Source organism: Sarcophilus harrisii, chromosome 2 (genome assembly GCF_902635505.1).
Source record: "Sarcophilus harrisii chromosome 2, mSarHar1.11, whole genome shotgun sequence".
NCBI classification, from domain to species: Eukaryota; Metazoa; Chordata; class Mammalia; order Dasyuromorphia; family Dasyuridae; genus Sarcophilus; species Sarcophilus harrisii.
The window spans coordinates 382018195-382031716 of NC_045427.1; the positions used below are offsets into that span (position 1 = coordinate 382018195).

The 13522-nt window shown below is 34.9% G+C and overlaps 1 protein-coding gene across 1 annotated transcript in view; it reads left to right on the forward strand.

Moving 5' to 3' along the window:
- Positions 1 to 13522, forward strand: part of HMGXB3 (HMG-box containing 3) — a 53638-nt gene that overhangs the window by 6211 nt on the left and 33905 nt on the right. The window contains exons 3-6 of the mRNA XM_031953506.1: positions 926 to 1100; positions 9743 to 10246; positions 11289 to 11387; positions 12233 to 12364. Coding sequence (XP_031809366.1) covers positions 926 to 1100; positions 9743 to 10246; positions 11289 to 11387; positions 12233 to 12364 — 910 coding nt within the window. The remainder of the gene's footprint in view (positions 1 to 925; positions 1101 to 9742; positions 10247 to 11288; positions 11388 to 12232; positions 12365 to 13522) is intronic.

Consider the following 13522-nt stretch of genomic DNA (forward strand, 5'->3'; position numbering starts at 1 on the left):
AAGTTTAGTTTTTTAAAAATAGTAACATAAGTTATTGATGTTAATGAAATCCACAAAGCATGCGTAGTTTTTCTCCTTATGTTAAACCTTTTGCAGAGCTGTCATGAAGGATTTTTATATCCTTTTCTTTTAATTTGGGAGGTATTGTTCTGTAGGCAGAATACAGAATGATAGAGGAACAAAAATGTGAATGATCTATAAATTGGATATTTGACATCTGAGTAATCTATCCCTGAACACTGTCTACGTGTAAGCATCTCCACCTGTTCATGTAAGAATTTCTTTCTGGGGTTTGAAAGCTAACTAACCTACATTACTATATTTAAACTATGGTCTATAGAAAACTTGAACCAGTTTTCAAGAGAAATGGCAAGAGCCATTTCTATCTTATTGCCTCTACCACATCTACCACCATCTATTATGTATGTTTGATATCTGTATGTCTGTCTGTCCCTGTATAGTAAAAGGAAGACTGGACCTGAGAGTTGAGAGCCCAGGTATTTAGTCCTGCCTGCGTCACTGGTGGGTTTTAGATCTGACTGAGATCTGACCTTGGTGTGAAGATTCTTTGTAATGTTTGTCAAATCCCTTCTTCCTAGACTTCTTTTTCCTCTATCAAATGAGGGAATTAGCTTTGTTCTCTTTGGAAATCTATGATTCAAGAATTCATGAAACTTAATATCTTGAAAGCAGAGACCATATCTTAAGCTTGTTTGTATTTCTTAAAGAATCACAAATATAGTAGGAGGAAGAGGTGTAGCATAATGCATAGTTAGTGTTTTTGTGGGAGACAAATGGGATGATGAATTTAAGCACTTTGTACACCTTAAAGTACTATATTATGTCACTTATTACAAGTATTAGGTGTTTTCTACACAATGGTTGGCTGAATAAATGAAAACTTAAGGATTTGTCTTTATTTCAGATCTGCTTACCTCTTGTACTATTATGACATTTACCTGAAAGTACAGCAGGAACTTCCTCACCTTCCCCAGTCTGAGATCAATAAGAAGATCAGTGAAAGCTGGAGGCTTCTTAGTGTGGCTGAGAAGAGCTACTACTTGGAGAAGGCCAAATTAGAGAAAGAAGGTTTGGATCCTGTAAGTTCCTTTACCTACCAGTGCTTTGAAATCCTTAAAATGCAATGTAAGCTGCTCATGGTTTTGTCAAAGAACTTTGGGGAGAGTAAATTCCTAGTTCTACTTTTTAATCTTTGCTTTTTTCAAAGGTAATGTGAGTGGCTATGATATATCACTAAATATTTTTGAAGACCATATTATTTCTCCAGAGTCCTTTCCAATTCTGTCCCAACATTTTATCAGTCTTTTGGATAGCAACAGGATATTGAGTTGATGATTTTAGAGTATGTGTAGGATGACTTCCCAGTTGCTTTTCCTAGATGGATCATGGCTGTTAAGTTGGAGTCCATAAACTTTTAACAGATTTACTCTCACTACTTATTTAATTCAGTGAATAAATGAAAGGACTCCCCAGTGACCATGCCAGAAAGATAGTGATCCAGTCTCTCCCTGAAGATTTCCACCTTTTAAGATAGTTCATTCCACTTTTAGATGACACTGCTTATCAGGATGTTTTTCTCGAAATCAAATCTTTTTTTTTTTTTTTTTTATTAAATAACTTTGTATTGACAGAACTTATGCTAGGGTAATTTTTTACAACATTATCCCTTGCACTCATTTCTGTTCCGATTTTTCCCCTCTCCCCAAAGATGGCAAGCAGTCCTATACATGTTAAATAGATTACAGTAGATCTTGGATACAATATATGTGTGCAGAACTGAACAGTTTTCTTGTTGCTCAGGGAGAATTGGATTTAGAAGGTATAAATAACCTGGGAAGAGGAACAAAAATGCAAGCAGTTTACATTCATTTCCTAGTGTTCTTTCTTTGGGTGTAGCTGCTTCTGTCCATCCTTGATCAATTGAAACTAATTTAGATCTTGTCTTTGTTGAAGAAATCCACTTCCATCAGAATACATCCTCATACAGTATCACTGTTGAGGTATATAATGATTTCCTGGTTCTGCTCGTTTCGCTCAGCATCAGTTCATGGAAGTCTCACCAATCCTCTCTGTATTCGTCCTGCTGGTCATTTCTTACAGAACAATAATATTCCATAACATTCATATACCACAATTTATTCAACCATTCTCCAATTGATGGGCATCCATTCATTTTCCAGCTTTTGGCCACTACAAACAGGACTGCCACAAACATTTTGGCATATACAGGTCCCTTTCCCTTTTTTAGTATCTCTTTGGGGTATAAGCCTAGTAGAGACACTGCTGGATCAAAGGGTATGCACAGTTTGATAACTTTTTGGGCATAGTTCCAAATTGCTCTCCAGAATGGCTGGATGTATTCACAATTCCACCAACAATGTATCAGTGTCCCTGTTTTCCCACATCCCCTCCAACATTCTGCATTATCTTTCCCTGTCATTCTGGCCAATCTGACAGGTGTATAATAGTATCTCAGAGTTGTCGAAATCAAATCTAAATTTGCCTCTATAACTTTCAGCTATTGTTCCTGCTTCTATCCTCCTGCACAAAACAAAAGAAGTCTAAGCTGCTTTCCTCAGGATGATCTTTAGCTCCAAACTATCTTTTTCTCCCCTAAATCTTTTTCTCTTCAGGCTAAATATTCCTAGTTCCTTCATGCAACATGGGCTCAGGACCCATCCTTGTTACTTCCTTCTAAATACTCTCTAGCTTATCAATATCCTTCTTAAACTGTAGAGTCCAGAACTGAACATAAATACTCTAGATGTGATCTTCAAAAAGAAGAGCACAGAATGACTGTTATTTCCTTGTTCTTGGAAGTTATGCGTTAAGGCAGTGTACCCCGAGATTACCTATCACATATCTTATTTTGGTTCTTATATCACATTGTTTATTCATTGAGCTTGTGGTCCCTTAATATATCCATATCTCTTTAAAAGCACTTGCATCCCAACCATCCTCTCCTCCCCCCATTTTGTACTTGTGAAAGTGTTGTGGGAGTTTTTTTTGGCAAGTATGATATTTTAAAAAAAGGTTCAGTCCAATTGTCTAATTTATCTTTTTTAGACTTTTTTTTTAGAGCCTGTCATTCAGAAAGCTAGCTATCATTCCTAGTTTTGTGTCATCTGTAAATTTGAGGAATATGCCTTCTGTGTCTTTATTCAGATAGCTGGTGACAATGTTAAACAACGTAGGGTTTATCAAAAATCCTATGATGGTCCTCTGTAGATTTGCTTATTGGACATTAAATGCTTTGATATCATCATCAGGCATCTAGTGAATTCTGAATCTAATTATATTTGTATCTAGTCCATTTCTTTCCATCGTCTTCAAAAGAAGGGTATAAAATGCTTGATTCAGAGTTTTGATAACATCTTGTTGAACTATATCTTATATTCTCCTCATCTACAAATTTAGAAATCCTGTCAGAAAAAAGAAATGAGGTCCATTTGATACAACCTCTTCTTGAAGAAGCCATGCTATCTCTTTATAATCACCAATTCCCTTTCTTGATATTTGCCAACAGTTTTTAGAATTTTCTAGGAATCAAAGTCATGCAAACTCTCTTCACTTCCCTTTTTTGAAAATCAGGACAATATTTACCCTTTCCTAATATTTTGATACTTGTCCTATTTTCTTTCAACATAATCTTTCAGATATACTGTCATGGTTCAGTAATAAGATCTGCCAGTTTTTCGGTACCTGAAGATGTTCTTCATCAAGGGATATAGGTGTTTGCTTGTTCTATCTCTTAACTTTTCTTGAGTATCCTTGTTAATCTTTTTGATCTTTTCCAATGCAGAGATTATTCTCCTAAAGAGAAGCAAAATAAAAATCAAACAGCTCTTTCTTCTCTTTTTTTGCCATTATAATCTCATTCATCATTCAAAAGTCTTTTTTTCTTTCCAGTGTAGCTTTAAAAAAAAATCTGTTTTTGTTTTGCTTGGTTTTTCTTTCAAGCTTTCACTCTAAACTTTGTCATTCCTGACACTATTTTTTTGGGAGTTTATTTTTTTTTTTTCTCTCTCTCTCTTTTTTTTTTTTATTTAATAGCCTTTTATTTACAGGATATATGCATGGGTAACTTTACAGCATTAACAATTGCCAAACCTCTTGTTCCAATTTTTTACCTCTTACCCCCCCACCCTCTCCCCTAGATGGCAGGATGACCAGTAGATGTTAAATATATTAAAATATAAATTAGATACACAATAACCAAACATGTTATTTTGCTGTACAAAAAGAATCAGACTCTGAAATATTGTACAATTAGCTTGTGAAGGAAATCAAAAATGCATGTGTGCATAAATATAGGGATTGGGAATTCATTGTAATGGTTTTTAGTCATCTCCCAGAATTCTTTTTCTGGGCATAGCTGGTTCAGTTCATTACTGTTCCATTGGAAATGATTTGGTTGATCTCGTTGCTGAGGATGGCCTGGTCCATCAGAACTAGTCATCATATAGTATTGTTGTTGAAGTATATAATGATCTCCTGGTCCTGCTCATTTCACTCAGCATCAGTTCGTATAAGTCTCTCCAGGCCTTTCTGAAATCATCCTCTTGCCTTGACACTATTTTTTAAAATGTTTAAGTTAATTTTTATCGATCTGTTTTGTTTCTTACATGAGCAGACTCAGGATCATTTCCCATTTCTTTCCAGAGAGTCATTCCCATAATAAATATTTTTTTAAAGAGAAAAATGAAGAAAAAAAATTGACCATGTTCAAAAATTCTAAAAAATATGTAATACATTATACCTGTGGACCTCCCATCTCTGTAAAAAAGTAGGGTGCAGATGTCTTCTCATATTTCTTCTTTGAAGCCATTCTTGTTCTTTGTAATTTTGAAGTATTTACTCATTTGTTTTGCAGTTTCTTTCCATTTTCATTGATGTATTTTTTGTTGTATACATTGTACAGACTGTTTTCTTGGTTCTCTTTATTTTTTATGACATTATGTAAATCTTTCGATGCTTCTTTATTTTCATCACATTCATGGTTTCTTGCAGCATAGTAACTTTCCATAACATTTGTGTACCACTGTTTTTTTAGACACCTCCAATTGATGAACAGTTGTGTTCAATTGTTTCCAATTCTTATGCTACCATAAAAAAATACAACTGTAAATATTTTGGTGTATTTATCTGTGATTTCCTTTGGAGGTAATAATGGAATCCTGGCTCAAACGTGTATAGTGTTGAAGCTGTTTCTACAGAATGGTAGTATATTCTTCTTCTTCTTCTGTTAATTGATCCTACTTCCATCTCTGTTCATTTCTTCCCACGCCCCCCAAATTTGTTATTTATTTTTAACATTCTTTTTAAATTTTGAATTCCAAATTCTTTCCTTCTCTTCCACCTTCCTTCACTGACTGAGAAGGCAAGCAGTCTATCAATTATATATGTGAAATCATCTGAAATACATTTTTATATTAGCCATATCACAAAGCGGGGGGGGGAGAAATTATACTTCAGTTTGCTCTGAGTTCATCAATTCTCTCTCTGGAGATGGACAGCAATTTTTCATCATGAGTCCTTTGAAATTGGCTTGAATCATTTTGTTATCAGAGTAGAAAAATCTTTCACAATTGATGATTGCTATTATTGTAAACAATGTTCCCCCAGTTGTTCTCACTTTACCTTTTTTTTCCCCTGAAACCACCCCATCTCATCATTTCTTATAGCACATTATAGTACTTCATTTCAAACATATGCCACAACTTGTTCAGCCATTCCCCTCAATGATGATGTGTATCATGATGTATATCTTTTCAATTTTCAATTCTTTTGCCACCACAAAAAGGCTACTATAAATATTTTTCTACATATAACTGAGTGCCAAAGAATTGTGCTTTCAAATTCAAATTTCAAACTGGACAAGACTTTTGACAGTTCCTTGGGCAGTAAGGAGATGAAATCAGTCATTACTTAGCAAAATTAATTCAGACTATTTCCTGGAAGGTCAGCTACTGAAAATGAAGCTTTGTTACTTTGGTCATATTATGAGAAGATAAGATTTTTTGAAAAAGACCCTGATATTCAGAAAAATTCGAAGTTAAAAGGAAAAGGGGTGGCAAAGAATGAGATGTAAAGGGTGTGATGGAAACAGTGAACATGAACTTGGACAGAGTATAGTGGAGGATAGAAGGACCTGGTATGTTGTGGTCCATGAGTTCACAAAAAATTGGAAATGATTGAACAACTTAACACCACTATCTCTAGCCCTCCCCCATTTCCCCTCTACAATAAAAGCTCTTCCCTGCATGCCTCAAATTTTCCCCATTCTACTTCTTCCTTCCCCCTGTTTTCTAATACACCCTTCTTTCATACTCCTTTGTTTTTTGTTTTGTCAGATCATCCTTGAATAATAGCTTCATGCCCTGGGCTTCTAACTATGTAGACTCCTTCTTCCCTACTGAGGATAAAATTCAAGTCATGAGTTCCTTTCTGTCTTTCCTTGGAATTCTTTAAAATATACTTTCCTCACATTCAAAATGCATGTCATACTATAACTGAATTTCCTTTCCTTCTCTGTTAAAACTAATAAGTGGTCACTGTGCCCTTCCCTTCCCCCCCTTCCCCAAGGGTTCCTTTCATTTCTATCCCAGTAGCCTGTTCCTCTTTGTTAGTGAGACTGAGATTCAGAACAGACTTTCCCTGCATTGGTTTCATCACTAAGACAAGTCAAGAAATGCTCATTTTTGGGCAGAGAGAGGGATGGGGAAGGGAAAGAGAAAAAGAGCATGAGCAAATAAGTACAAATAAGCTTACGAAGTATCTGGATAATGAAGTTGTCCTATCACTGTTACATGTACTCTTTTTGCTATTCTTATGATGTATTTCCCAGAATTCCCATATATTAACCTTTTCTGTACATGTGCTTGACTTCAATGACAAAACACTATTTTTCCTTAATACAAATATTCTTTTTTTATGTTTTTCTTGCTAGTGTCTAAATGTCCTCATATATATGTGTGTGTGTATGTATATACATATATATATATATAAATGTGTATATACTTTAATATAAAATGTACTTTATACTGTATACTTTAATATAAAATTACCCTTATCACCACCACCTCTTACCTGTTGTATTTCCTTCGAATATATATATATGTGTGTGTGTGTGTGTGTGTATGTATATATGTATATATGTGTGTATATATATGTGTGTGTATATATATATATATATATATATATACACACATACACTGTCCAGCCATATTCCAGTCTTTTCATCCCATCAAGACTCAATGACACTAACCTGTACCCTCTCATATTGTATATTTCCTCAAATTCTTTCATAGGTCTTCCACAGAGAATATACCCATCATTTCAAAGACCTTTTGCCTACTTCCTTTGTATCTTGAAATACCAATTTTTCCTGGCAGCTTTGCCATTTTATTACTTAGAAGAGGTTCATGTCAGCCTTGGAAATGTATCATTTATCCTTCCAGCTAAAAGGTTTATAAGTCTGTTAAAGCAAATCCTGACATTCTACCTTTGAGGTTCTATTATTTATATACCTTTAATTAGAGAAATGCCCTTTTATTTGGCTATTATTTAGCTCTTGCCCAGGCAATAAGATATAATTTGCTAGCATGCTGAACCTGAGATAAGAATACCTGGATTTGAATATGTGGTTTGACACTTAACAGGCTCTTTGACCATATGCAAGTTAATTTAACTTCCAGTGAGTTTCATTTTCCTTACCTGTTAAATATAGTATTATTTGTATTACCTATTTCCTAAGGTTATTATTGGTAAAGTATTTTGTAAACCTCAAAATGCTATTATCTCTGAATTGTTGTTACTCCTAACATAATAGTTCTCCCGTCTTTACTAAATTCATGTTGATTTTTTCTTTTAATAATGCCCCATGATGGGGCCAGCTAGGTGGCACAGTGGATAGACCACCAGCCCTGAAGTCAGGGAGTACCTGAGTTCAAATCTGGCCTCAGACACTAACACTTTCTAGCTGTGTGACTCTAGCCAAGTCACATAACCCCAAGTGCCTTAGCAAAAAAAAAAAAAAGAAAGAAATAATAGTGTCTCATGATCCTACTTGTTATTATAAATTTTATCAGCTTTCTTGGCACAGGAGACTCAAACAGATTGTACTAAAAATCTTTTTGAATGCTTATTATATATTGGAAGCTCATTAAATAACCCTCTAGTCATCCAGCATATAGTGAATGGAGTAAGTTTTGTACCTTTTTTCTTAAGCTTCACAGTTATGCTTCCTTTGATGAATGCTATCTAATCCTAGGGGAAAGGATTGCCTTACCAGGTAGCACATTCCGTCTTATTATACAGGACTTTAAGAAAAGATCACAAAGGACTATTTATGAAATATATTGTAAGAGATTCTTTTTTATGTATAGGTTGGGCTAGCTGGCCATCTGGGTCTCTTCTGACTGGAATTCTGGGATTTTGTGGTCTGTGTTTAGACTTTAATATAGGAACTAGAATATGTTTAGTATTTTTTACTTTGTTTACAAATAGTTTGGGAATAGTAATTTCCCTAACATTTTAGGTGTTCATCAGATATTTGTATGAATGAAGATAACCTCAGGAATAAAAAAAGAGAAAGGAAATTCACTTTAGTATCATAAGTGTTTTCATTCTTTTTTTGCTTTCTGGTTTCTACTTTGGACTTAAAAAGTCTTTAGTAATTAACATTCGAGTCCTTTATAATATGATCCCAGTATTTCTTTTTTGTCTATCTAATGACTGGTTTGTATCTGATTTACTGCAGTTTATGTGTGATTCCTTTTTTCTCACACCTGGACAATTTTTCTGTTTTAAAATACATTATCTCTTTTTTTCTTTAAAAAAAAAAAAAAAAAAAAAAAAAAAAAAAAAAAAAAAAAAGCTTTCTTTGCAAAATAACCAGGCTGTATTATTTTCTAGTTCCTAGTTTTTTTGATCCTTTGTAGCTGGATATCTTGCATATTCAGTAAGGATTTTAAATAATCTCCATGTTTCCTATTTGTAGATCTAATCCTTTTTGACTCTTTCACTAAGTGATGTCAACATTTTGTAAACTGAACAAATATGTATGATAGAGATCTTTGGTTTTCTTCTCCCAACAGAAAATTTTTTCTTGTGTTGTGATTATTATTTAATCTCTAGACATTCTTTCAATATCTTGCCACTGGACCCAAATGGTTCCAGAGGAGAAAGTGAGGCTGGTGACGTTGCACAGACCTCCCTCACATCTAATGCTTCTTGCATGTCATGGCATTATCTTCCTGATGTCATGGTCATCTTTAAGAACAAAGGACAAACAATATCTGTTATAGGATGGTTTCCTCATGTATATGTTTTTTACTAGTTCTTTTTCACTTCTCAGGATCAAGTACATTTTGGTTTTGTGCTAGTTCTGGAAGTTCCAGTTCTAAGAAGTATTCATTTGATCCCTTAAAAACCTCTCATCCACCTTTCACAATGAGGCATTTTGCAGTGGAATCGATATTCTATATTGTTCCTGCCTGGTCTTGTAAAGCAGCTTTGCCAGTCTTTTTAATATCATTAATTCAAGTTTGATACATTCCAAATACATGTGACCTTAATGTTAAAGATCATACTTGTTTGATCTCTAATTTATTATTTTAATATGGACTATTTTTAGTATTTTTTTTTTTTTTGCACTATTTTTTTGGTCTAGTCATTTTGGTTACTTTATTTGCCTCTGTCTCCATTTTTTAATCCCCAGAACTCTAAGCTATCTGCATTGACTGCTGTGGTCCCAGACATCCCAGGTTTCCGCAAGATTCTCCCTCGATCTGATTATATCATTATTCCCAAGAGCACTCTTCAGGAGGATCAGAGCTGCCAGCCTTTAGAGCTATGTATGACCCAAGGCCCCACCAAAGGACTACCAGTTACTTCAAGGGCTACTCAGGAGGCACTCCCAAGCATTCTCTCTATGGATCCCAGCCAGGCAGGTGTCCCAGAACAGTGCATCACCATCGAGGGGCTGGCAGAGGAGATAGGCACTCAGCCTAACCATGTCCAGGAAATGGTTACTTCAGAGATCCTATCCCATGATGTTGTCCTGGAGGAAGCTGCCCTAGAGGTAGGAGAGAACCACCCTTATCAGACAAGTCTGGTCATTGAGGAGACCCTGGTGAGCAGCACCCAAGATATCCCCAGTGGAAGTCTGGCTGTATCCCACCCACAGGTGGGGGATAATGTATCTGTGGTGGCAGTTGTGAGGGTAAGTGAATTAAACCCTGGTTTCATATATTTCTTAAGTTATTACAATGCCAGCCAAAGTTGTCTGGAATGATTCATGTGGGGGAAAAAAGACCCACATTTAGTGTTTCTAGTTTCCTGTGTTATGAATGCTGTGGAATTCATCATTTTGCTTTGAGAAAAGACACAAACGTGATTAATTAATATCAGTTTTATTCTGGTATATTTGTTTAAAAACAGTTTTACTCCAAGCCATACTGTATCCCAAGATCTTAAGACTTCTCCAACATTGATTTCATTTTTATGTGCTTTTTCTTTTAACTTGACTATAAAAATATTTCTGGAAACAAAACTTTTAAAAAACAAATTCAGCTTGCAATTTAGGGAATTGGCAGAAGTTAAGCAGCGGAGAAGGCATTCAGGTATAGGTCTCTTATGAAGAGATAGGGCTTGGGACTTGCCTAAAAAGAGATGCCAGCTCCTAGTCTTAAATAGTCCTGTCATCTGGGGTGTTGGAAAGTTGCAGTGAAATCCCCTTACGACCACACTTCTTTTGCAGCAGAAGTAGAGGTATTCCTGTACAGGTTGAGAAGACCTGAGAATTTAAGTTCCCTTTTCCTTGAGTGAATGGAACATCTTGCTGATATATAAGTGGGAAAGAAAGAAATTGTGTATTTTAACAACTCTGTACTTCCTATGTTTTCTTGTTATAATAAAAAATTTTGGCAATGGAAATATGTACAACTATATTGTAGAAGTGCCCTTTTCTGTTTTCCTTTTCCAGTTTGTTTAGGGGATAAACTGGATTTAACACTACATTTTTTTTATATTTTGCTTTGTAGAGGGCAATGGATACTACTTGTTCTATTTTAATACCAGAAGTTCTATGATTTTCTTCCTAAATTCTCACAAGGATAATGTAGCAGTAAGAGAATTATTTTAAAGTACCCAGAGCTAAAGAGTAGCCAACATAAAATAGAAGAAAGAGTTGTAGATTGGGAATCTGAATAACAAGTTGTAATTCCTTTTCTGCCATATGGACTCTATCTGATGTGTGTTTGTAGGACTCCAGTGAAAGCAGTTCCTCAGCACCAACCACACAGTTCATCATGCTTCCTCTGCCCACCCACTCAGTTGTGGAAAACTCTGCCTCCATCAAGCTGGTTAGTATACAGGGAATAGTTTTGTGATTTTTTTTTTTAATACAGGGAATTTATATTTGGTCAAGACTATTGGTGTTGATAATAATGTGAATTTACTGCCACTTTCCTAGGAAATAAGAAAACTTAGTATCATAGAATGTTATCGAGAAGATACCTTAGGAGTTTTTAGTCTAGACTTTTTTATTTTACAAAGAAAACAAGTCAAAGCCCAATAAATGAAACTGACTGACTTGCTCACAGTCACATAGTAAATATAGAAGTCAGGAATAGAATTCAGGTCTTGCAGGTTCTAGGACCTTTTCTGCTCTATTGTGCTGCTTCTGGGGTCCTTTTTTTCCCCTCATCTTTTGGTTTACATTGCTTCGGTATTCTCTTATTTACCTTTTTAGATTGTCATTTCATAAACTAACATACATGCTACTTGGGTATGTATAAACAAGTTAAACATAACAGTTTAAATATATATTTTTAGTTTTTGCTACTGCCAGGACTAGTATCAGATCTCTCCAGGAAACTCTGAAGTTTTCCCAAAGGAAATTATTGATTTTTGGTAAATTAGATGAAGAGCCAAGAGCTAAACAGAGGAATAGCATTATCCAAACTGAGAATCTGGAGATTGTGTTCCATTCTCAGCACTGATATTAACTAGCTGTATGATCTTGGACGAGTCACTTCTCTTCCATGTACCTCAGCTTTTTTTGTAAAATGTGAAAATTGACTGGTTCTTTCAGGTGCCTTTTAACTCTTAATTTTCTTTGATGCCATCCTTTTATTATGCCTGTAAATGTAACTAAAACTGATAGAATTCAGAATGCATTCATTCTTTTTCCTTCTCTCTTTCCAAGACTACCACTTATACCCGCAGGGGCCATGGGAACTGCACTAGCCCTGGTTGCTCTTTTACCTATGTCACCCGACACAAACCACCAAAGTGTCCAACATGTGGCAACTTTTTGGGAGGGAAATGGATCCCAAAGGTAAGATCGACTGAATACTTTTTAAACATAGGGAGCTCTAAATTCTATGCTTCTTTCTGTATTCATACAGTAACATTTTGTTTATCATAATTTGTTAGGGACTTAACTTTTAGCATCAACACCATCTGTATTAAAATTGATTCTTCAATATTTATTAGTGTATGTACTCTATCAATTAGTGTAGATTACAATGCCCCTTACTAAAAATTTAGTACCTTGCTACCAATTTGGTGATGAGCTTCAACATTCAAATTTCTCTAATATTTTAATGGTTATTTCTTCTGGATCCCTTTCATTTCTTTTTGTTCATTCACAGCATTCAAATGAATCATTCTGGAAATTCCCTGCATTGCAACTTGTCTATTTTTGCCTCTCTTTTGTGACTCCCATAAGCTTGCCACGAAGGTTCACCAAATGGGTTTGCTTTCCCCTGACAAAGAGAATAGCAAAAAGACCATGCATAGGAAAAAGATAATAGTATAAAATAGTATCATTATGTGCTAACAGAAAACTATAATGTAGGGAAAAGAGCATTGGTCTTGAATTTAGGAGGCCTGGGTTTGATTTCTGCTTCTGTCATTTACTAAATAGAGGCAAATCATTTTATCACTCGAAATCTCATCTTTAAAACTGGGGTGATGCTATTTTTGGGAAAGGCTAAACAAATTTTGACATAGGAATATAAAATAATGTATAAATTATAAGAAGCATTATTTAGTTTTATTTTGTGATTATATTGACCATCTTTATGTGTGCTTCTATTAATACTAAGCTAGCTCAAAAATGTCTAATCTTGACCAAATCAAACTAGATTCAGTTTCTGGTTGACTTCTGTACCATTAGTTTTATTGTTATGTTGAATGCCAGATTTCATGTTATACTCACCTGTTTCAATATTCTCCTCGTTTCCTAAAGAATATATAAAATGTATATTCAGAAATGTACAGAAATTGTAGAGATTATCAGTAACTTAGATCTTTTCTTGTGGCTGTGGTGAATCAAGTGTTTAAAGGATCACAACAATCCCTAGTGAAACAGAATCAGCTCCACTGAAATACAAAAGAAAACATAATCAGAAAGGGAAAACAAAGCCAAAAACTGATGCAATAATTGCTGCAGAATAGCTTCTTCAGTTCTTGGAAAGCAAGTAAAGACCTT